General features: G+C 35.9%; 1 protein-coding gene across 5 annotated transcripts in view; it reads right to left on the reverse strand.

Annotated features, from left to right (window-relative positions):
* Positions 1-25,437, reverse strand: part of LARP1B (La ribonucleoprotein domain family, member 1B) — a 135,094-nt gene that overhangs the window by 74,847 nt on the left and 34,810 nt on the right. For 4 of the 5 annotated variants that reach the window (XM_010860241.1, XM_010860242.1, XM_010860240.1 and 1 more), the window contains exons 10-11: positions 23,978-24,150; positions 18,948-19,313 (exon numbers count right to left, since the gene is read on the reverse strand). In XM_010860241.1, the coding sequence (XP_010858543.1) occupies positions 18,948-19,313; positions 23,978-24,150 (539 nt within the window). Of the gene's footprint in view, positions 1-15,818; positions 18,034-18,947; positions 19,314-23,977; positions 24,151-25,437 lie in introns of those variants that run through there. The other variant, XM_010860243.1, reaches the window with a different exon arrangement.

Here is a 25,437-nt window from a genome sequence, read left to right on the forward strand (position 1 = left end):
AGTCAACTCTTCACAGGAGGTGGCCAAAGTACTGGAGTTTCAGCTTTAGCATCATTCCTTCCAAAGAAATCCCAGGACTGATCTCCATGCAGTCCAAGGGACTCTCAAGTGTCTTCTCTAACACCACAGTTCAAAAGCATCAATTCTTTGGTGCTCAGCCCTCTTCACAGTCCAACTCTCACATCCATACATGACCACAGGAAAAACCATAGCCTTGACTAGATGGACCTTTGTTGGCAAAGTAATGTCTCTGCTTTTGAATATGCTATCTAGGTTGGTCATAACTTTTCTTCCAAGGAGTAAGCGTCTTTTAATTTCATGGCTGCAGTCATCATCTGCAGTGATTTTAGAGCCCCAAAAAATAAAGTCTGACACTGTTTGCCCATCTATTTCCCATGAAGTGATGGGACCAGATGCCATGATCTTCATTTTCTGAATGTTGAGCTTTAAGCCAACTTTTTCACTCTCCTCTTTCACTTTCATCAAGAGGCTTTTTAGTTCTTAGCTCTAGTTTTTTCAGACAGAACTACGTTATGTATTTGAGCTGCAAATCTAAAATGTCTGACCATCAAGTGGTTACTTCCTACCTGCCTCCATTCAGAATCAAGACAAAAACAAGCAATTTTTCTTATAGCTTCTTCTCTTTACTCCTCAGTTGAGTGGTACATTTAAGATGTACCCCTGTCTCCTATTTTACTTCCTAACTTGGATGAATCTTAGGGTTTCTCTACAGTCTCATGTTGATGACGATGTGAATTTCAAAACTGAGTTTATCTGATTTACTACATGCCCTCTGAGTATATGCCCATTTCTAAGCTCAGTTTCTTTTCTCTGGGATCTCATTTTCAATTTGTAAAATGAGCATACCCTTATTTTTTTGTCTAACGAAGTCTGAAACATGACTAGGAGTTTATGTAGCAAAGATGATGGAGGCAAAAGCATTTCAAGGGTCTGGAGAAACACATGCAAAAGCTTAAAGATGAGAAGAGTATCTTTGGGAAACTTCAACTCCAAGTACTTCAGTGTACAGAGAAAAGAGCAGTGACATGAAGCTGGAAATATGGAGATATGGAAGAATTCATGACGTAAGAGTAATATCAACAAGACTACTGACTAATGTGAGGCAAGAGGGATATACCCATGCCAATCAATATGCAGGGACCGCAGACCCAATCACCAAGATGGGAATCACAAATCAACTGGGGACTTCTGTTAAGTTGGAGGAGGAAAAGGAACAAAGAAGCAGTTTCTGAATGGAGAAACTTGGTTTGGGGCATGTTGTTTTTTAAAGAACTATACGATAAATATTATGAAAATGTCCCAGGAACAGCTAGACCCATTGTATCTGAAATTCAGGGTCAAAATCTAATTTAGATATAAAAGCATTGGGATTTAAAAAAACAGTGGTAATAGAGTCCTGAGTAGAAAGAGTGCTTAGGGAGAGCACTTAACAGTAAGAATACAGAGGGCTTAAGTCATAAACCTAGAAATTGCTGAAAATTAAGGAACAGATGGAAGATAATTGTAAATCTGACTGAAAAAAGAATGGCTACAGAAGTAGAAGGAAAGGCAAGAAAATATGGTGTAATGGGAAAGTCAAAAAGTTTCAAGAAGTTAACAGCTTTAAATGCTCATGACCAAGTAAGATCGAGACAGGATCTTATCTACCATTTTTAGAAATAAATCAAAAAGTATCTTGGTACTGTCCTCCATTTTCCTGTCTGGTCTCTTTGGTCTAAAGCCTCTCTAGTAAAATTTCTGCAACAAAAATAGTCTGTAGCCCTCCCACTGCTCACCAGAAATCTTTGATTTTTCCAAGAACCTTTATTTCCCATTCTACAAAAATGACTTTTTAACTTTGTCACTCTCAACCCTTTGACCAACCACATAACCTTGACTCATTTCATTGAGAAGGGTAAAATCATGAGAAGAAAATTACTTTTATTACCAACTAATCTACAAACCCATCTACACGCTCATGTTCTATTTCTTCCCTCCAGGTAAAGAACCAAAGCCTTTCTTTAAAAGACCAATACTTCTATATCAATTACTCTCAACTAGAGATGATTCTGTGCACATAACTCTCTTCAAGGTACATTTTTTAAAATTGTCATGGGGGTGGGGTACTTCTGGTATCTAGTGGGTAAAGGCCAGGGATGATGCTAACCATTCTTTGTTGCACAGGATAGCTCCCATGAAAGAATTACCTTGTTCCCAATGTCAACAGGGCCAAGGCTGACGAATTCAGATCCTTATGCTCTGAATCTTATCCAGTTTCACAACCTGAAGAATTTAGCTCCATTTTCTATTTCCTTTTATATCCTCAACTCTCCCATTCCACTGGACCATTCCCATAACCATATAAAATGTTCCAGTGCTTTCCAATCTTTAAAAATATATTCATACACAAATACACACACACAAAACTTTGACTCCTTATCTCCTTTTGTTGCAGGAAAAAACCAATCCTGCTTCTTTGACTTGCTTTTTGTTTCTTTTGTTACTACAATCATACATAAAATGGCCTGCCTCAGAGGACCCTGCCCCACTGCCTGGTTGTTAAACTAAAAAGCCTTTGTTCAGCTCATAGAGAGATAGTCTCCCCTGCCCACCCGTGAATAGCTACAACAAAAAGAAGAGATTAACACGTCCCTTCCAAAGGCTGACCCTTCCAGGAGATGTTTTGCAAGACTGAAGACTCTTTTTACTTTTCTTCCTCACTGCCTCTCCTTCCCTATTCTGCCTTTTGACTTTAGCTCCTCATTGCTTCTCTTTCTATGACTCTATAAAAGAATCTGGCATCGAGAGTCAGTAACAAGATGCTTACTTTGAGACATTAGTCTGTCATTTTCTCTGTCAGCTTACTTTCCAAATAGTCATATTCCTTGCCTCAACATGTCTCGGGGATTTATTGGCCTGTTGTGTGGCCAACTGAGCAAGCTTGGACTCAGCAACACTTTTAGGCACTGCCATTTCTCCAATAAATTATACCGAGCTTCAATATTCGTATTATATTGCTAATGTAATATTCAATACTTACATATATCTGAATGTATTACATTCTTCCACTTGTCATTTCTTCATTCAGGCTTTTCCCTTAACTGCTCCACTGTGATAAATCAGCAAGTTTCTTATTTCCTATTTATGAAGCAGCTCATAACTAAATTCAGCGGTCAATCATGGATGGCAGTTATCTATTATCTAGATTTTCTGAATTAATTATATCCATCCACACTTTCACCAATGTCACCATCCTGAAATACCACATTCCTAGCCCCCAACACACAGCAGGTACTCAAACATATGTTAATGAATGAATTCCTGGCAAAGAAAGTTAACTTAAAACAAAGCTACCATACTGTATCAAGGCTGTATATTTTCACTCTCCTTATTTAACTTATATGCAGAATACATCATGAGAAATGCTGGACAGGATGAAGCACAAGCTGGAATCAAGATTGCCGGGAGAAATATCAATAACCTCAGATATGCAGATGACACCACCCTTAGGGCAGAAAGCAAAGAAGAACTAAAGAGCCTCTTGATGAAAGAAAGTGAAAGAGGAGAGTGAAAAAGTTGGCTTAAACCTCAACATTCAGAAAACTAAGATCATGGCATCTGGTCCCATCACTTCTTGGCAAATAGATGGGGAAACAATGGAAACATGTGAGAGACTTTATTTGGGGGGGCTCCAAAATCACTGCAGATGGTGACTGCAGCCATGAAATTAAAAGATGCTTGCTCCTTGGAAGAAAAATTATGACCAACCTACACAGCATATTAAAAAGCAGAGACATTACTTTGCCAACAAAGGTCCATCTAGTATGGATGTGATAGTTGCACTGTAAGGAAGGCTGAGTGCTGAAGAATTGGACACGAGTTTGAGTAAATTCTGGAAGTTAGTAATGGACAGAGGCCTGGCGTGCTCCAGTCCATGGGGTCGCAGAGTCAGACATGACTGAGCGACTGAACTTGAAATCAAACCATATTTGAAGTATGTGTATTAAAATAAGGAACTGACTTGTGCAGGGGCTTTGGCTGGAATTAAACAGTGAGCTAAAATTAGGTGTAATTCACTTGTCTCTTCAGCAGGGAGAAGTCAAATCAAAACCATTTCTAAAGACAGAATGACTACAGTTGATATGGGGCCTCATGTTGAAAGTAAATTTGAGGAAGTCTTTCAAAGAAAGATATTAGGAGGAAAAATTAAGAGTTTTGCATTTTAAAATACACAACACAAAAGGAATTATGAAAATATCAGACCCTATAGTACTTCCCTGGTGGCTCAGAATCTGCCTGCAATGCAGGTGACCCAATCTACCCCGGGTCAAGTAGATCCCCTGGAGAAGGAATTGGCAACCCACTCCAGTATTCTTGCCTGGAAAACTCCATGAACAGAGGAGTCTGGAGGGCTATAGTTCATGGACTCGCAAAGAGTCGGACATGGCTGAGTGACTAACACTTTCACTTTCACAGTGCCTGTAGAGGGGAAGACCTCTACAGACTGCACTTTGATGTCACAATTTCTATGTAATGCCTGAAGTTTCAGCATTGTCTTTAAATTCCTGATCTCACCTCCATTTGTATCATTATTCCTCCACATAACCATATGGCCTTTGTTCTTTGTCACACACGCTCAGTCTTTCAGTTTTCAAAAGTCTTAAAAGCAATTTCCCTGGTGATCCAGTAGCTAAGATTCTGCAGTCCCAATTCAAGGGTTTCAGGTCATAGAACTAGATCCCAGATGATGCAATGTTAGAGTTCACCTGCCTCAACTAAGACCTGATACAGCCAAATAAATAAATAAACAAAATATATATTTTTAAGTCTTTAAAACCCAGTGAGGTAAAGAAGACGAGAATGATCCTCATCTGGAAAAAAAAAAAAAAAAGAATGATCCCCATTTGAAGTTCAGAGAAGTGAATTTTTGGTCCAGAATTGCACACAGTGAAACTTGCACACAAGTTGACTCCTGGTCAAAAACGGTCCCCGGCTATTGCCAGAGAGGTTCCCAAGTTGGTGTCCTTCTCTAGTGAGAAGAGGAACAGCTCAAATGGTGGTGGTGACTCTCCGCTTGCCAAGTCAATATGATGTCATGTTTCTGTCTGCCAAGTGAAGATGTGGCATCTCCTGGTGAATTTGTACACCACTTCCAGCTATATACCAAAGATATCACCACAACTGAAGTTTCTCTTACCATGTGCAACAAATACAAAGACCTGCTTGTATTTGTAAGGGAAATGCAACAGAAGGCAGCAAAGTAATCTACACAGTTACAGCCATCAGGTCTCCCAAGGCTTTAGGCTTCACACATTCAGAATAAGTCATGGCAGAAGAGAGCCTATTCCAGCCTACCCTCTCAGCAATGAGCCTGCTGATGGTCTCAGTCATCCAGCAAAACTGAGTATGTTCTATCATACAATACAAAGGCAGGAAAGCCAAGGAGAACTCTGGAAACTGACACATAGACCTGTGTTAACTTCACATAATCCTCGAAGAAGTACTGGGCAAAACTGACATAATGCACAACAGCAAATGCTATAAGCCTAAAGATGAGACTGACTGACTGACCAGTGTAATTCAAAAGCTTCTAATTTGAAGATTCTTCCTGAAATGCTAGGAAAAAAAGGCATGAGCATGTTTAGGTTTCCGCACAAGCAACTTGGACAGAGGGTATAATGACAGAAGAACAGGTTGTAATGGTTTCTCTCCTTTGTTCTGCAGTTTCAAACTCAAGATTTCTCATTAGGGAGAGGTATCATGAGAGAGAGTAGACTGGACAACTCTTGACCCTCACAAGCCCAGAAGCCAGCCAGCAATATGAGTGACAAGATGCAGAAGCCCAGCAGCCTGTCTCTTCAAAGAAAGCCCTATCTTTAAATCTGTTAATGAAGCCTTCAACAACATATAGCTTTACACCACCACCCAAAGGAGACTGCTGAACAGGAATACAAATAGCTGTATACAAAAAATGAGAACAGGTTCAACATTACACCTGAAAAATAACACAATATTGTAACTCAACTATACTTCAAAAAAAATTTAAGTTTAAAAAAGGAGGGGGTGGGGAGGGCCAATCAAACCTTGATTTTAGCCCAAGAACAACCTTGCAGTTCCAAGAAGTAAATAACTCATCTTTGGCTTACCTATTCTTGTCCCACACATTCCCATTCATGCTAGCTTGTTCTTTGCATTGTCATAAAATATGCCACATAAGAAAATGTGTTATACATACATGCGCAACTTGTTTAGAAAACTAGTATGTAAAAGCTACTAGAAACATAACACTGTTAGTACACTGGAAACCCTGTGTATTTTATTCCCCACAGAAACAACTCAAACCCTGACTTACATGATAATTATCCCAGACTTTTTCTTTATATTATCTTATATGTATACTTGTACATATTTCTACAAAATGCACCTTTGAATTGACTTGTTCTCAAGAGCTTTATGGAATCATAGTCTGTTAGCAACTGTACGTAACTTCTTGTACTCACCATTGTTTTCTAGATTAACAAAGATGTGTACTACCTGACACTCATTTTTACTACTATATAGTATCACATTGTTTACTGTACCACAACATATCCAGTCAATTGCTGCTGGACATTTTGGTTATTTCCAGTTTGTGAATTTAATGAATAATTTTGCTATACTGTTACATATTGTTCCAGATGAACATTTCTTGGGTTCTGCTAGAGAAGTACTGTTCAATACATACATACCGAAAATCACAATGTAAAGTTTTCTAGTAGCTACATTAAAAAGGTTTTTTAGGGGCTTTCCTGGCTGTCCAGTGGTTAAGACTCCATACATCCAATGCAGGGGATACAGGTTCAATCCCTGGTTGGGGAACTAAGATCTAGTGTGCTGCATGCTATAGCTTAAATAAAGTTTTAAAAACAGTTTTTAAAAAGGTTTGTTAAAAGAGCTGTGGTACATGTATACAATGGAGTATTACTCAGCCATTAAAAAGAATACATTTGAATCAGTTCTAATGAGGTGGATGAAACTGGAGCCTATTATACAGAGTGAAGTAAGCCAGAAAGAAAAACACCAATACAGTATACTAACGCATATATATGGAATTTAGAAAGGTGGTAACAATAACCCTGTATACGAGACAGCAAAAGAGACACTGATGTATAGAACAGTCTTTTGGACTCTGTGGGAGAGGGAGAGGGTGGGATGATTTGGGAGAATGGCACTGAAATATGTATAATATCATATATGAAACGAGTCACCAGTCCAGGTTCGATGCACAGTACTGGATGCTTGGGGCTGGTGCACTGGGACGACTCAGAGGGATGGTATGGGGAGGGATGAGGGAGGAGGGTTCAGGATGGGGAACACATGTATACCTGTGGCAGATTCAGTTTGATATATGGCAAAACCAATACAATATTGTAAAGTTAAATAAAATTAAATTAAAAAAAGAAAAAAATAAAAGAGCAAATATTTTACTATTTTACCTAACCAAATGTATTATCATTTCAGTGTGATTATTTAAAAAATTGAGGGTTTTTTACATTCTTTTTTCTTACTAAGACTTTAAACTGTACATTTAAAGCACATCTCATTTTAGACTATCCACATTTTGAGGACTCAATAACCACGTGTGGTTATAACAGCTATGACATTTGAACAATGCAACCCAAGAGCATATTGAGTAGAGATGGTAAGCATAGGGTACAGTTCTATATTTGGCATTACCATAGACGGATTAATGAAGTTCTCCTTCTAAATACTCCCAAACACTTCTGCCTGATGTTTTAACTTTGCTAATGTGCTTTTTACAATGAAACTTCTTTATTAATAACTTTGAAGACCTTTTCATAATTTCAATCGTTGGACTTCCTCTTTTGTGAAACATTTGTTCATGTCTCATAACTAGTTTTTACTGGCTCTTTCAGTGTTTTTTTATTTTTTAACTTCTATATACATTTGTTTTATAATATCTATCAAATAATGAATGAGAACCATCTCTTCTTCACTTTGTGGACTATGTATGCCCTCTCTTTGATGCTTAATGAAAAACCCTTTTTTTAAATTTACCAATCTTGTCATTTAAGATTGTGATTTTTGTGTCCATTCAAGAAACTTTTCCCTACTCTGAGTGCATTAAGACCTTGTACTGTTATCCATTAATAATGTTTTTGCCCTTCACTGATATGAATGACACTGTAAGCCATTAGTCTGTAATTTCACTTTTTCCCCTTTTCCAGTACTATTTATTAAAAATCAGATCATTTTGATACATAATCCTGTCATTTGCCAAGTGTGCACAGATGGATCCAATTGTTTCTGTACTTCCTATTTCATTCCTAGTCTATCTCATATCTTTAATTTAATAAATCATACCTTTAATTTAATAAAAACAAGTTGCCTCACTTTTAGGAGTGTGATGAGTTTCCTGTCCGTTACATTTCCATATAAATTTTAGAATCAGTTTATAAAATTCCTTAAAAAAAAAAACAACACTGTTGAAATATTTATTGGAATGTAATTGACCTTTCAATCCATTTGGGGAAAATCACCTTCTTTATCACATTGATTTTTCAAACATGAACTTTGGTATTTCTCTCATTTGTGTCTTCACTAAAAACTTAAAAAGTATTATAATGCTGTCCTTAAAAGTGTGATGTATCCTTTTAAAGATCTACCTTATACTAGGCAGAAGGGTCTCTCATAGATGTACAGATCCCAATCTCCACAACATGTAACTACATTGCATACATGACAAAAAGGATTTTGCAGATGTAACTAAGACTTTCTGAGTGATCTTATTATGCAGAAAACTTTCTCCAACTACAGGCAAAAAGAGATGTGGCAAGAAAGATTCAAAGCAGGGTTCCACCGATTGCTGCTGATTTAAAGAGTGACAGTGCAATCTGACCAAGAACACAGGTGTTCTAACGAAGTTGAGAGGCATCAGTCTGCCAAAATGGAAATGACGGACCTCACTCTACATGGAGCCACAAAGAACTGAATTCTGCAAATGATCTGAATGAACTTGGAAGTAATTTCTCACATAAAAGTACAGATAAGAGCCCAAGATTTTTCTTGTAGGCTCAGAGTAGAGAAACTGGCTGAGCTCACTTAGACTTCTGATTTACAAAATTAAATGATAAACTCATGTTGTTTTATAGCTGCCAAATTCATAGTAATGTGTCATGGCTGCCATAGAAAATATATAGATTCTTTCATGGTTGTTTCATATTATCATAAAATAAAATCTTACAAGACCATCATTTGTATTTTCATGAATTTCTCATTCATATTCTCTTCAGGTGTTAGTATCAAGGTTATGTTCTTTTCATAAAATGAATCAAATATTTCCTCTTTTCACCTCAGCTACTCAACAAATATTTGAATATTTACTATTAGTCACTGGAAACTGTGCATGGCTGAAATTATTTCAATTTTAGAAGAACTTGCTAATAAACCTAAGTTAAATCAAAGTTTGAAGATTATTTAAATGGTCTTTAGCAACTTATATTCTTTTCTAGTCAGTTTTGGTAATTTACATATTTTTCTAGAAAATTTCCCTTGTCTGAATTTAAATGTTCAAATTATAGGTCTGAAGTACTTTTAAAAATAAAAATTTCTCCACAATCAATAAGTACACTCCCACTTTCACTGCAGCTAAAAATGTACATTTTCCTCTATTTTGTCTAAGTGTAATCTTAGTTTTCTCAAATAATTATATGATTAAAACCTCTTTTAGATCAATTATTTCTTTCCATATACTTTTATGGAAGTTTCACGCTAGTAAAGTAATGCTCAAAATTCTCCAAGCCCAGGCTTCAACAATACGTGAACTTCCAGATGTTCAAGCTGGTTTTAGAAACCAGAGATCAAATTGCCAACATTCGCTGGATCATCAAAAAAGCAAGAGAGTTCCAGAAAAACATCTATTTCTGCTTTATTGACTATGCCAAAGCCTTTGTGTGGATCACAATAAATTGTGGAACATTCTTAAAGAGATGGGAATACCAGACCACCTGACCTGCCTCTTGAGAAATCTGTATGCAGTCAGGAAGCAAGTTACAACTGGACATGGAACAACAGACTGGTTCCAAATAGGAAAAGGAGTACGTCAAGGCTGTATATTGTCACCCTGCTTATTTAACTTATATGCAGATTATACCATGAGAAACGCTGGGCTGGAGGAAGCACAAGCTGGAATCAAGATTTCCAGAAGAAATATCAATAACCTCAGATATGCAGATGACACCACTGTTATGGCAGAAAGTGAAGAAGAACTGAGGGGCCTCTTGCTGAAAGTGAAAGAGGAGAGAGAAAAAGTTGGCTTAAAGCTCAACATTCAGAAAACAAAGATCATGGCATCCGGTTCCATCACTTCATAGGAAATAGATGGGCAAACAGTGGAAACAGTGTCAGACTTTATTTTGGGGGGCTCTAAAATCACTGCTGAGGGTGACTGCAGCCATGAAATTAAAAGATGCTTACTTCTTGGCAGGAAAGTTATGACCAGCCTAGACAGCATATTAAAAAGCAGAGGCATTACTTTGCCAACAAAGGCCTGTCTAGTCAAGGCTATGGTTTTTCCAGTAGTCATGTATGGATGTGAGAGTTGGACTGTGAAGAAAGCTGAGCACAGAAGAATTGATGCTTTTGAACTGTGGTGTTGGAGAAGACTCTCGAGAGTCCCTTGGACTGCAAGGAGATCCAACCAGTCCATTCTAAAGGAGATCAGCCCTGGGTGTTCTTTGGAAGGAATGATGCTAAAGCTGAAACTCCAGTACTTTGGCCACCTCATGCGAAGAGTTGACTCATTGGAAAAGGCTCTGATGCTGGGAGGGATTGGGGGCAGGAGGAAAAGGGGACGACAGAGGATGACATGGCTGGATGGCATCACTGACTCAATGGACGTGAGTTTGAGTGAACTCCGGGAGATGACGATGGACAGGGAGTGTCCATCACGCTGGTGTGCTGCAGTCCATGGGATCGCAGAGTTGGACACGACTGAGTGACTGAACCGAACTGAACTTATGGAACTTTATTTTGCTAATTTTTGTAACTTCATGAGAAATTTCTAGCTTTATAAAATCTATAGTAGATTCTATTAATATTATTGTTCACAGCCCGAATTTCCTAGATTAAAGGACCATGTAATTGCCTTTCATCTCATTTGAGCATATACAATTCCAGCCCATACACTTAGCCGTGTGATTTGCCTTAGCCAGTGGACTGAGTAAATATACATAAAACCCACAAAAGCAGCAATTTTGAACACAATAGTACACGTTAGCTCATCCTCCTGTTCACCCCATCTGCTATATGAATGAATGAGCAAATGTTGTATAAGGGCTCCTCGTTCAGAATGAATACCAATCAAACAGAACCACACACACACACTTGCAGCAGCCCCTATCAAGCAGTGTGAGAAATTTTTATTTTAAGGCTTTGAGACTTGGGGGAAAATTTTTATACAGAAAAAATAATAACGGTGATTGGTTTATTGATTTCAAGCATTTTACCTAATATTTGCATTTAAGTCTTATCTCTCTAGGTGCACCTTTAAAATTTTGCTAACATGCCACTTAGATTTTCTAATTTTCACTATGATTTCTTCCTTGGTGAGTTATTTATAAAATATAGCTTTGTTCCAAAACAAAAAGGGTTTTATTTCTATTAATAAACACCAAATTATTTTAATTCTAATTTGTTTTATGCATTATTATGTTTTATGTATTATGCTTAAAAATTTGCTATACTCTGCAGTTGCTAGGTACAGAGTTGTTTATCAAATTATTCTTTTTAAATTACTTGAACATTCCTTATTTACTTAGGAGGTAAATTAAGCCACTATGACTAGATTTGTTCTATTAACTTTTTGCTTCACATATTTGAATATTCTGCATTAAATACATCAAATTTTAAGTTACACTTTTCTGATGAATTTCTTCACTTTTAATCATTATTTAAAAAGACACTCTCTAGCACTAGTAATTTTTTGTCTTCAAGTCTAATTTGTAAGCTTATTCTGTCTGATATTAATATATGTACCAAAGTTTTTTTCTTTACTTTTTATTTACTTGATAAGTGGCTGGGTTTCTTTTATAATTTTCACCTTTAATTGCGGTTAAAAAAAAGCAAATAACAAAATTTACCACCTTAACCATCTTAAGTGTATAGTTCTGTAGTGTTAAGTATATTCACCATGTTGTGGAACAAATACCAAACTATTTTTATTAAGCAAAATTGAAATTCTATTCCATTTAATAGCTCCCCATTTCCCCTCACCCCATGACCACCACTCTACTCCTGCTTCTATGAACTTCACTACTTTAGTACTTCATATAACTGGAATCATACTGTATGTCTCAGTGACTCATTTCATTTAGCGTATCTTGACTATCGCTGTAGTAGCATGTGACAGATGTCCTTCTTCCTTTTGAAAGTTGAATAATACCCCATTGCACCTATACACCACCATTTTGTTTATCAATTCATCTGATAATGGACATTTTGGGTTGTTTTCACTTTTTAGCTATTGTAAATACTGCTGCTCTTGAGTTTTGTAACTGCCACGCTGTTTCCCATAGGAGCTATACTATTTTATGTTTCCACCACCAATGCAAGGTTTCAATTTCTTCACACCCTCTCCAACAAATTATCTGTGTTTTGCCTTTTATTTTGAAAGTAGCCATCCTAATTAGTTTGAGGTGCTAACTCATTTGATTTTGATTTGTATTTCCCTTGTTGAGTAATGATGCTGGGCATACTTTCATGCGCTTATTGGCCATCTGAATATTATTTTTGGAAAAACATCCATTTGAGTCCTACGACATTTTCTAAACTGAGTTATTTTGTTGAGTTGTTGGGTTTCTTTCTACATTCAATAGTATTAATATCTTATCAGTTATGATAAGCAAATATTTTGTTGTTTTGCAGACTGTCCTTTCATCCTGTTTTGTGTCTGTTAATACACATAAGTTTTTGATTTTCATGAATTCCAACTTGTCCATTTTTGTTTTTTTCACATGTGCTTTTGGTATTATATACAAAAAATCACTGTCAAATCAAATGTTCCAAGGTTTCACTCCTATGTTTTCTTCTAAAGACTTTGGGTTTTAGGTTTTAGTCTTTAATCTGTTATTAAAATTTTTAGGTATTATGGTGATACAGTAAGGGCCTATCTTCATTCTTTTGCATGTGAATATTCAGTTTCCCCAACACCATTTGTTGAAGAGGTTGTCCTTTCCCCATTCTGTGGTCTTGGCATTCAAGTTCAAAATCATTACACCATAGAGTCAACTCAAGGGTTTGTTTCTGGGCTCTATAATTCCATTTGTCTATGTCTATCTTTATGCCAGTGACACTGTTTTGATTACTGTAGTTTTGAAATGTATTTTGAAATCAACAGCATGAGATTTCCAACTTTATTTCTTCTTTGTAAATACTGTCTTTGGTTCTTCAGGCTCTCATGAGATTCCATATAAATTTCATTATCTGTTTTCCTATTCCTGCAAAAATTGTCATTCAGGGATTGCGCTGAATCTGTAGATCACTTTAGGTAGTACTGTCTTCCAATCGACTGGAGAAGGCAATGGCACCCCACTCCAGTACTCTTGCCTGGAAAATCCCATGGATGGAGGAGCCTGGTAGGCCACAGTTCATGGGGTCGCTAAGAGTTGGACACGACTGAGCGACTTCACTTTCACTTTTCACTTTCATGCATTGGAGAAGGAAATGGCAACCCACTCCAGTGTTCTTGCCTGGAGAATCCCAGGGATGGCGGAGCCTGGTGGGCTGCAGTCTATGGGGTCGCACAGTGTCGGAGATGATTGAAGCGACTTAGCAGCAGCAGCAGCAGTCTTCCAATCCATATACACAGGATGTCTTTCCATTTACTTATTTAAAAATCATTTCATTAAGATAAAATCCAAATATGGTATAATCTATCCCAGTGTATAATTGTTTTTAGTACACAATTTTGCAACTACCATCATAATCAATATTTCAACATTTTTATCACTCCAAAAATAAACCTAGTATCCACTAGCAGTCACTATTTTCTTTATCCACCCCAAAATCCACCCTAGGCAGCCACCAATTTAATTTCTCTCTGTTTTGGGTTTCAGATGAAGAGAATCGTATCATATGTACTACTTTGTTACTTGCTTCTTTTATTTAGCATGATGTTTTCATGTAGCATTATCAGTAAATTCACTTTTTTCTATTGCCAAATAACGTTACATTGTATGGCTATACCACCTTTATTTATCCATTCATCAGAAAAGAATATTTGAGTTCTTTACACGTTCATAATGCTGCAATGAAGATTTGTGTACAAGTTTTTGTGTGGACATATGTTGTCATTTCTCTCATGTATATACCTAGGAATAGAATTCCTGGGTCATATAATAACTCTGTTTAACATTTTGAGAACTGCCAAACTGCTTCGCAAAATAGCTGAACCATATTACATTCTAACCAGTAGCCCATTAAGACATTTATTTTTAAATGGGTATCCTACAAACTGAAAAATAATAACTTTTAAAACTGAAAAATAATCAATTATCTTCTTTTCAGACACAAAAGTATCTTTAAGTACTCTCTCAGTTTGTGTTAATGTTAATCTGTAAGACAGTTATTATCTTATAAAGTTAATATTTATTTAGGTTTTATTTACATATTTATCACTTGCTTTGCTCTATACTCCTTTCTGCACCTCTGGCATCTGGAATCACTTTTATTTCAATTTTTGAAATTCCTTTGATGAGGTTCTGCTGTCTGCAGTTTCTCTTATATTGCACTCTCTTACTTGAAAGATATTTTTGCAAGGCATACAATTATGTGTTGGTAGTTATTTTCCCTTGCTATATGAACATCATCATTCCATGGTCTGTTGCATTCAAATGTTACTGGTGAGAAGTTAGCTGTCAGTTAACTGTACAGCCACTCTTCTTTAAAGTAACCACTCTTTCCCTGGCTACTCTACTCTGGTACTTCTCTGCAGCTCAGAAAATGTCCTAGGTATTACCTTTTAAAACACTGACTCTGTCCCATTTACTCTCTTTTCTTCTGAAACTCTGAATAAATATCTATCCTAGACCATGTTTTTCACTCTATATTCCACTTGCTTTTTACTTTTCTCAAAAATAAAAAGATTTATAATAAAATCCATTAAATGTTAACTTATAGAACTAGATTTGAAATATACCAAATAATAGCAACGACTTTCTAGAATACCATTCTATACCCTCTTTCATATATTTTATCTCTTTGTCTGTTGATTTCTGAATACTTTCTTGTACCCTATCTTCCAGTTCACTGATCCTTTAATTGTATCTAATCTGTTGTTAATCCCTTTAATTAACTGAGTTTTTAATTTTAGCCTTTAACTGTTTTTACTTCCAAAAGTTCTACAAAGGTTATTCTTTAGAATTTCTTTTTCCTTGCAGATATTCTTTAAACATAGTAAGCACAGTTACTCTATACTATGCTTAATAATTCTACTACCTAAATTTTTTCATGGTATGGGCTTATTGTTTGCTAATTCTGTTCATTCTCACATGTGATACCTTGCTCAGCACAACTAAGGAAATATGCTTTGTAGTCCTCTAGAGAAGCAGATCGGAGAAGGCAATGTCACCCCACTCCAGTACTCTTGCCTGGAAAATCCCATGGACGGAGGAGCACAGTAGGCTGCAGTCCATGGGGTCGCTGAGTCAGACGTGACTGAGCGACTTCACTTTCACTTTTCACTTTCATGCAATGGAGAAGGAAATGGCAACCCACTCCAGTGTTCTTGCCTGGAGAATCCCAGGGACGGGGGAGCCTGGTGGGCTGCTATCTATGGGGTCCCACAGAGTCGGACATGACTGAAGAGACTTAGCAGCAGCAGCAGAGAAGCAGATGAGAAAGCAGTTATGTGCCCTTTCACTAGGGTATAGTTTTTCAAGTACCAATTCAGTAGGGGAAGGGACTCCTATTAGAACTCCTGACTCTGACTAGGCCACAGGTTTGCCTTTCACTCTGTATTTTGGGTGGCTTTTGCAAAGCTGAACTTTACAAACTATCCAAATTTCAAAATGCTCTCCCGGGCAAAACTGGTTTTAATCCTCTACTCCTCTTTGGTTTTATTCTGGTAACTTATCTTTCAGATCTGCAAGGATTTTAAGTTCATATTTTCTCATTTATTAGCAGGCCATTTTAACTGTCTTTAAGCAATAAGGACATGTCAGAAACAGAAGGCCTATACCTACTCTTTGGTACATACACTTCAACATAGCTTATGGATTTAGCAAGACTCCCTTCACAAAGTCAGAAATGATCACCAAACAACCCTACCAATTTGGCATTCTTTTCATTCATACCTAAACTCAATCTGTCCAGCTTCCAGCACATCTGATTATTCTCTCCTTATGAAGACAGTGTTCAGCTTCCACAACACCAGTTTCCTATACAACTCCTAAATGGTCCTTCCTTAAGATTCAGACCTGGGTCATCTAATTTCTACACTTCCTTTGCCACCAATTTATCTTAAATTACCAACATACACCTCCTGGACTACTTTAATAGACTCCCAACTGAATTTCATCTGCCACTCTTGTCCCCATCTAATCCATTCTCTGCCATAGTAACCAAAGTGGTATTTCTAAAATAAAAATTAGATCACATGCTGTCACCTGTATAAAATTCTTCAAGGTACTCCATTTGAACTTTAGGTAAATTCCAAATTACTTAACAAGGCCCACATGTTACCTTCTATGATCAGATACATGCCTATATATCTATAACTGTTCTCTTGTATAAATACTATAAACACTTTTTTTAATTCCTCAAATATACCAAATTCTTTCCCATCTCATATTCTTAACACTCATTATTCCCCTTTCCTAGAATATGGTTTATTTATTTGCATGGTTCATTCTTACCTATACTTTCTATCTCACTATAACTGTGACTTTCTCACAAGCATTCCCTTATAGCCTAATTCAACAGCACCTTAATTTGTGATCAGGTACTTACTGTGGTTTATTTTAATGTCTATTGTCCCAAGTATATGTAAGAATAGGCATGTAGAAATCCTGTTATCTTTCCATTTCATGCCCAGTACCTAATATGGTGTCACATACACACAGTAGGAATAATAAATAATTAAATAACTGATTTCTCTCCCTCTATACAGAACCACAGAAGAAGTACAATTCTAATGAGAAAGTATATGCTGAGCACAGAATTAGAGGAAAGACGAACAAGTTAAACAATAGGGATTAGGTAAGACATAATTATGAACAGACCCATAATGCTTAAGAACCATATAGCCAAGACTTTTTTCCCTGGACCAATATTCTTTGGCTAAGGCAACAGATGAGGTAATTGAATTTAATTACTGCTGTCTACACTTTCAAGCAAATAGTCACCTGCCAAGAGCATTTGCTTCAAGGTGACTTGAAATTTCATTATCTGGACCTCTGAAAACATCTTCTCTTAAAACCAACATTACACACAAAGGTTAGGTTCTTCTGGTGAGTTCATAATGTTTAATCTGTAATTCATTATCCATTTTAACAAATATGAATTGAGTACTACTTTGCATCAGAAACTGTAACAACTGTGCTACAACTGGAGATACGGCTATACAAAAAAACAGGACAAAAATCCCTTCCTCACAGATCTGACATTTACATGATCAAAAGTGCAATACACAGAATGGCAGATGGTGAAGAACGATGCAGGATAGAGGAATAGGGAATGGAGGTAGGGCAATCTTAACCTATTGTAAATTTATTTTCTATCTCTTTCTGTTCCCAAAAGGATTTAAGTTAGATGTTATTTAAAGTATCACAAATAATGTAACAATTCTTATAGAAGTTAAGATTTCAACCAAGAAATTTTATAAAAACATACTTTCTTTCCCATAGCAGTAGGACTGTGAGAATTGCTCAGGCTCCAATTTACTGACAAGCTACCATATTCCTGAGGCAGGATCTTCAAAAAGGCAGTGGTGAGACAAGAGGATAAAAGCAGTGATGGAAATTCCGGGAAGAAGAACTGAGAAGGAGAAAGCACACTTCTTGATGATATGAAGCTTCACACACAGCCAGTTCTGTCCAACCATGAGTTGGCTGGCTTTTCTGTCTAAAACTCTATTTCCAAAATCTCTTTCCTATTTGGCATATTATACAACTTTTCCTCATTATTCTAACCTCAAAACAAATATTTAATTTTGGGGAATTTTCTAATCAATTTAATGGCAGAAAAAGATTCTTTTAAATCCCTGTCTATACCACTAAAAGTCATATAAAAGGAATGCAGACAGCCAGTAGACTACTCTAGACTCTCATATTTTATCTTAGTAACCGGTGTAGGTACCAGGAGGTTGGGTGAAATTCAAGATGAAAAACTGGAGCAAACTTTCAAACAGGTCCTGCAACAAAGTAATGATCAACAAGGAAAGATAGTGTAATCTTGTCTACTTGTCAACAACGAGTTCCACTGTCACAGAACATGCACCATGGACTAAAGTGAGAAGCACACAAAGGGCAACGAAAGTAACTACTTTCTGAAGCCCTGCTCACACAGCTGGAATGCTTATAGCCACATATGTAAAGAGCATATAAACTAAGCCAGCTCATAACTTTAGTTTTTATTTCTTCTAATGAGGAAAGGCCTTCTTACTACTTTCACCTGAAAAAAAAGGTAGGATTTTTTTAATCAGGGAGTGCTAATATTTTTTGGTAATGAAAGCACTTATTCACTGTCATTTTTGTTTTTGTTTTTCACTGTCATTTTAATAAAATAACTTTTTCAGGTTGTAAATATATTTCTAGGAATTTTTCAAATTAAATATAATTTATTTATACTCAAAATTTCATAAAATAAGGTCTCAAGTTTAGGAAAACCTAAGCAGCAACATGCAATCAAAACAAAGTATCAATAGAAAGATGTTGACTATAAACAATTACCTTTATGGCTGTGTGTTTGTTTTCATATTCTTCCATCCACAGATCCTGCTCATAATAATATAAACCATCGTTGATAACTTTAGCAAGTTCAGATGTAATTTTTGCCTGAGACATGTGGTAGCCTGTTCGATCTCCTCCAGGATGTTTTCTCATGTAAGGAGGTGTCTGAGTTACAATCAAAATCTTATTTAAATCTTGATCATCAATTTCATAATCTGAATCATTATCAGACCAATCAGTAAATGTGTTTTTTTGACCTTCTATTTGTTCCATCTCTTCATCAAAGAAAAAATCAAGTTCTTCTTGTTCTTGTTCATCTGGAAGATATAGTTGATTTGATGCCTCTTCAGGAAGAGATGGTGGTTCCTAGAGGAAGGAATTGGTATTTTATGTAAAAATATTATCACTTTTATAATAAATGTTGTATAACAATGTTAATGTAAGTAATATCAAGACTGTTCAATAACTGGATTAACAGTCAAATTGGTAAAAGAAAATCATGCCAGTATTATTCTGGCCCAATAAATAGTAAGCAATTGCTAAATACTAAGTTCAAGACTAAAAAAACCCACAAAACTGAATAAAAGAAAGATTATACTAAAAACTCCTCTAAAATTAGCATGATCCTTAGCACATTCATTACAGCATACCAACTTATTTTACAGATGAGGGAAGAAAAGGCCTATAAATGTGACATTGTTGCTTCACAAACTCAAAATTAGTCTATGAGTATGAACTAGACAACCAAGGTAGTCTTGTAGCACATCATGTGGGATCCTAGTTGCCAGACTAGGGTTCAAACCCAAGCCCCCAGCAATGAAAGCGCAGAGCCCTAACCACTGGACTTCAGAGCTATTCCCAGAAAAAATAAGGTCTTCAGACTTCCAGATTCAATGATCCTCCCTATTCTCAATCTTTTTACCTCAAAATTTCATGTTAAATTCACTAACACTCGCCGAATTATTGAATTTCCACCCTCATGAAAAATGTAAAATAGCTTACTGTTGGGTGACATATATAAAGTCCAAATTTGTAGATTTTAGGTCCTCTAAGATCTAACAATCTAGATTTTCAAACTCTCAACACAAAGAAATAGATTTTTCAATGTTCTCATCTTCTAATGCCATGCTCTGATCAATCCTTATCCTTCAGTAAATGCTAATTCACCTATTCCTAGAATAAGACAATTGTTCTCTCCAGAATTCCTATTCATGTGAATCTATATTCATTCATTCGGTCAATAATTATCTGGATCCTCACGTGAACTGGGTACTGTTGTAGGTAGGAGATTATAACAATAAATATGACAGCAATTCTGCCCTGATGGAGCCAACATTCTAGTAAATAGAAGTTTTTACTTTTTTAAAAAAGGAAGTTTTAGCACTCTGTGAATATAATTAAACACAAAACTACATATCCTATTATTCACATTTGCAAAAACATGAAAAAAGTCTTAGAAAAACACCAAACTGTTAATAATGATAAAGCAAGGAGAGAGCCTTTTGTTATTTGGTATCAGTTATATATAAATTTATATTTTATATATAAATTTTTTATAATTTATGAGGAAGAGACAAAAAAAGTAGGGGTTAAAGAGTTTTTTAATGTGGAGGAAAAAATGTAGATCTTGGAATAAATGAAATATGGTACAAATTTTTGTCAATGAGTCCAGGATATGATCCTCCCAAGTTATCCAGATTTGCCATGACAAATACAGAAATTAATCAGGATCTTCAGAAAATCTCTTTTTGATATACAATGGAGAAAAGACAATCTCTTTAACAAGTGGTGCTGGGAAAACTGGTCAACCACCTGTAAAAGAATGAAACTACAACACTTTCTAACACCATACACAAAAATAAACTCAAAATGGATTAAAGGTCTAAACGTAAGACCAGAAACTATAAAACTCCTAGAGGAGAACATAGGCAGAACACTCACAGACATAAATCACAGCAAGATCCTCTATGACACACCTCCCAGAGTAATAGAAATAAAAACAAAAATAAACAAATTGGACCTAATTAAGCTTAAAAGCTTTTGCACAAAAAAGGAAACTATTAGCAAGGTGAAAAAGACAGCCTTCAGAATGGGAGAAAATAACAGCAAACAAAACTGACAAAGAATTAATCTCAAAAATATACAAGCAGGTCATACAGCTCAATACCAGAAAAATAAATGACCCAATCAAAAAGTGGGCCAAAGAACTAAATAGACATTTCTCCAAAGAAGACGTACAGATGGCTAACATATAAGAAGATGCTCAACATCACTCATTATCAGAGAAATGCAAATCAAAACCACAATGAGGTACCATCTCACGCCAGTCAGAATGGCTGCTATCAAAAAGTCTACCAACAATAAATGCTGGAGAGAGCATGGAGAAAAGGGAACCCTCTTACACTGTTGATGGGAATGCAAACTAGTATAGCCACTATGGAGAACAGTTTGGAGATTCCTTAAAAAACTGGAAATAGAACTGCCATACGACCCAGCAATCCCACTGCTGGGCACACACACCAAAGAGAATTGAAAGAGACACGTGTACCCCAATGTTCATTGCAGCGCTGTTTATAATAGCTAGGACATGGAAAGAACCTAGATGTCCACTGGCAAATGAATGGAAAAGAAAGTTGTGGTACATATACACAATGGCATATTACTCAGTTATCAAAAAGAACACATTTGAATCAGTTCTAATGAGGTAGATGAAACTGGAGCCTATAATACAGAGTGAAGTAAGTCAGAAAGAAAAACATCAATATATTAACGCATGTATATGGAATTTAGAAAGATGGTAACGACGACCCTATGTGCAAAACAGCAAAAGAGACACAGATATAAAGAACAGACTTTGGACTCTGTGGGAGAAGCTGAAGGTGGGATGATTTGATTTGAGAGAATAGCATTGAAACATGTATATTACCATATGTGAAATAGATGACCAGTCCAAGCTTGATGCCTGGAACAGGGCACTCAAAGCCTGTGCACTGGGATGACCCAGAGGGATGGGATGGGGAGGGAGGTTGGAAGGGGGTTTGGGATGGGGTGACACATGTATACCCATGACTGGTTCATATCAATGTATGGCTAAAACCACCACAATGTTATAAAGTAATTAGCCTTCAATTAAATTAATTAAAAAAATCTTATTTTGAGAAGCTGCCTTAGGCTTTTAAAATAACCCAAGGAAGAAAACCTTAAGTATGCTGAGTGTAACCACCATTGCTAATTTAAAAGCTATCTTTTCAAGACAGAAAAGACTAACAGACATAAAAAACTTATGGTTACCACAGGGGACAGTGGGAGTTGGACTGGGATAAATTAGAATTTGGGTATCAACATACACAATACTATAGGTGGCACAGTGGTAAAGAATTCACCTGCCAGTGCAGGAGGAACAAGAAACAAAGGTTCAATCCCTGGGTTGGAAAGACCTCCTCCATGGAGTAGGAAATGGGAACCTACTCCATTATTCTTGCCTGTAAAATTCCATGGGGAGAGGAGCCTAGCAGGCTACAGTCCATGCGGTTACAGAGTCAGACATGACTGAAGTGACTTAGCACACATGCATGCATGCATATATATGTATAACTGAACCACTCTGCTGTACTCTTGAAGCTAACACAACATTGTAAATTAAATGTATTCCAATTTTTTTTTTTTAATGGCATATAAGTAAGTACAAAGTTATCTTGGATTAGGGCTTCAAACTCAGCATTAATGACATGTTGGGCTTCATAATTCTTTAGGACGTGTGGTGGAGGTGGAGGTGTCCTATGCACTACAGGATATTGAATAGCATCCCTGGCCTTCACACTCACAAGATGCAGTAGCACTTTCAGTTTTAATAACCAAAAACTGTCTCCAGACATTGCAAAACATCCTATGCTGAGGTGAAATATCAACATCCTTTTCATTCCTCCAATGAAGAAACACCCTTAAGTCCTTCATACTTTCTTTGTTCACACTTTAATCTTAGGAATAAAGAGCCCTACCGTAGTAATCTTTAACATTAATGATAGCCTTCTTCAGTCTTCCTACATTTGGGTCTGTTATTTTTTGTGACCTCTTCCTTTCAGAGCTTACTTTGAATATTTGAATTATTTTAGTGGCACTATTACCAAGTTTATTTTCAGTAAGCTTTTTTACTTTGAGTTAATTGTACATTCACATATAGTTATAAGAAATAGAAATCTTGAGGACTTCCCTGGTAGTCCAGCACTTCCAATGCATGGGTTGTGGGTTTGATCCATGGTCAAGGAACTAAGATTCCACATGCCACACAGCGCAGCCAAAAAGAAAGAAAGAAAACAGAAATCTCGTGCATTTTTTACCCCCTTTCTCCCAAAGTTAACATACTGTAAAACTATAGCAGACTACCACAAGATAAACATTGATGTTACCTATCAACCTTACTAGGATTTCCATTTTATTTGTACTCATTTGTGTTTGTAGCTTATATCAGAGCCATTTTTCATCACATTTCAAGTTCACATATCCAACCAACCATCAGCCAAAAATACAGCAGTTCTATTGCAAGAAACTCTCATATAGTTCCCTAACTACCATCATCTCACTTCTTTGTGTGCCCCCAAGAAATTTATTATTTTCCTTTCTTACTGTAAAATTACCAAAACATAAACAAACCAGACATGTATTCTTTACAAATAATTATATGTAAAATAATTCTATAATTAAGGTTACATATAATGTGGCAAAGTTATAAATTCAAAATTTAGAAAAATGTTGTCATCTTTAAAAAAACTGAAATGTATTCAAACAAATTTCAAGTAAAAAGATTAAAGCAGAATATTTTAAAAATCATACTCAGAAAAAAGATAATTTTTTAAAATTGATACAATTATTTTCAACTTAGTAACCTGTAAGTTTTTACTGAAGGGCAATGGTTCCAAATTTTACCATTGTTTTAAACTTTACCAAATTTTATATATGTATCTCAAAAACAGTGGCCTTACAAGCCACTCAGGATGTAGAATACAAACTTCACTTGGGTCATAACAACTTACCTTCAGTTTCACTGGGGATGGATGATGTCTCTTTTTTACTTCTATCCAAGGTTCTGAGTCCAAGTTGGGCAAACTGGTAGATAAACCTCTAGACATTCCTTGAAGATTACTTGTTTCTGCGTTTTTCTTTGGGGTCAGTGGACTTCCAATTCTTGGAGAATTTGGGGCAGACTCTAAAATTTTAAGTTAGTTCTATAGTTAAAATAATGGTTTACTTACTTATAAAGCACATTTTTTCTTTACTTGGGCTTGATTATTTTTTTTCTTCACAAAAACATGATAAATCAATCTCAATTATAACCTTTCAATGATATTCAAAACGAAAGGGCTCTGTAAGATGCAGAATGAAGCCAATGAATAACAGCAGCAATGTTATCAACCCCTACAGAGACACATTCATTCAAACCTGTCAAGAACATCAATGCCAGTCATTTATTAATTATGACAACACATTTATTTCAGTTAATTCTCTGTGAAATCTTAGGTTCATAAACTGCAATGAAATTAAGGAATCTTAAAAAATCCTAAGCAAATAAAATGTCATTGGTTCTACTAGAATCTACACTAAGACAGCCTTTTCTCCTTTTCCTAATAAGGTTTACTTAAATCCAGTAAACTGAATACTGTAAAAAGCATAATGTGTCACATCATTAAAGTGCACTGCACTGGCAATAATATTTAGTTAGAATATTTTACAATTCTACTGGAATTTAAAATGCCTTTCTCCACAATTTTAATGAAAGTAATTATATACTTTATAAAATACAAATCATAATTTCCTTTATAAAATTTTTTTTCAAAAGTGAAAGAATATTAAGTTATAATGCATTATGCACTTGCTTTGGACAAAACGTGTTTCAGAAACAAATTTATACCGTAAACTTCTAAGCGTTATTTACTCCTCAAAGCCAATTCCTTGAAAATACTGCAAAGTAGAATATTACATAGAGAAAGTTGAATAAATGAATACCAACAATCCTTTTAGTTTACTAAATGAAAATGCAAGGGCACATGCCAGGAGTTTGAGAAGAGTATTTCAAGATTTTACGTTCATCTACTACATACTACAATTAGATGGATTTATTATCGTTTCCATGGACACGGTTAGATCCAAGATTCAACCACCAAATTACTATATTGCTTTAAAAAGAAGCATATTATTTCATAACAAAAAAGGCTCTAAAACTGCATTGTTCAACACAATAGTCACTAGCTACATGGAGGTACGGAGCACTGGGAATGTGGCTACTCCTGAAATGTGCTCAGGATATAACTATAAAATATGCAGCAGATTTCAAAGACTTGGCACAAAAATAACATTGGTCCATAATTTTTAATGTTCTAACATTTGGATATATTAAAATTAATTTCATGTTTTACAGCTTTTAATACTATTTAAATTATTAGGATTACATGTGTAGCAAACTAAGTATTTCTATTGGACACTGCTGTTCTACAAC

Source organism: Bison bison, unplaced genomic scaffold (genome assembly GCF_000754665.1).
Source record: "Bison bison bison isolate TAMUID 2011002044 unplaced genomic scaffold, Bison_UMD1.0 scf7180017864465, whole genome shotgun sequence".
In the NCBI taxonomy this organism is placed as follows: Eukaryota; Metazoa; Chordata; class Mammalia; order Artiodactyla; family Bovidae; genus Bison; species Bison bison.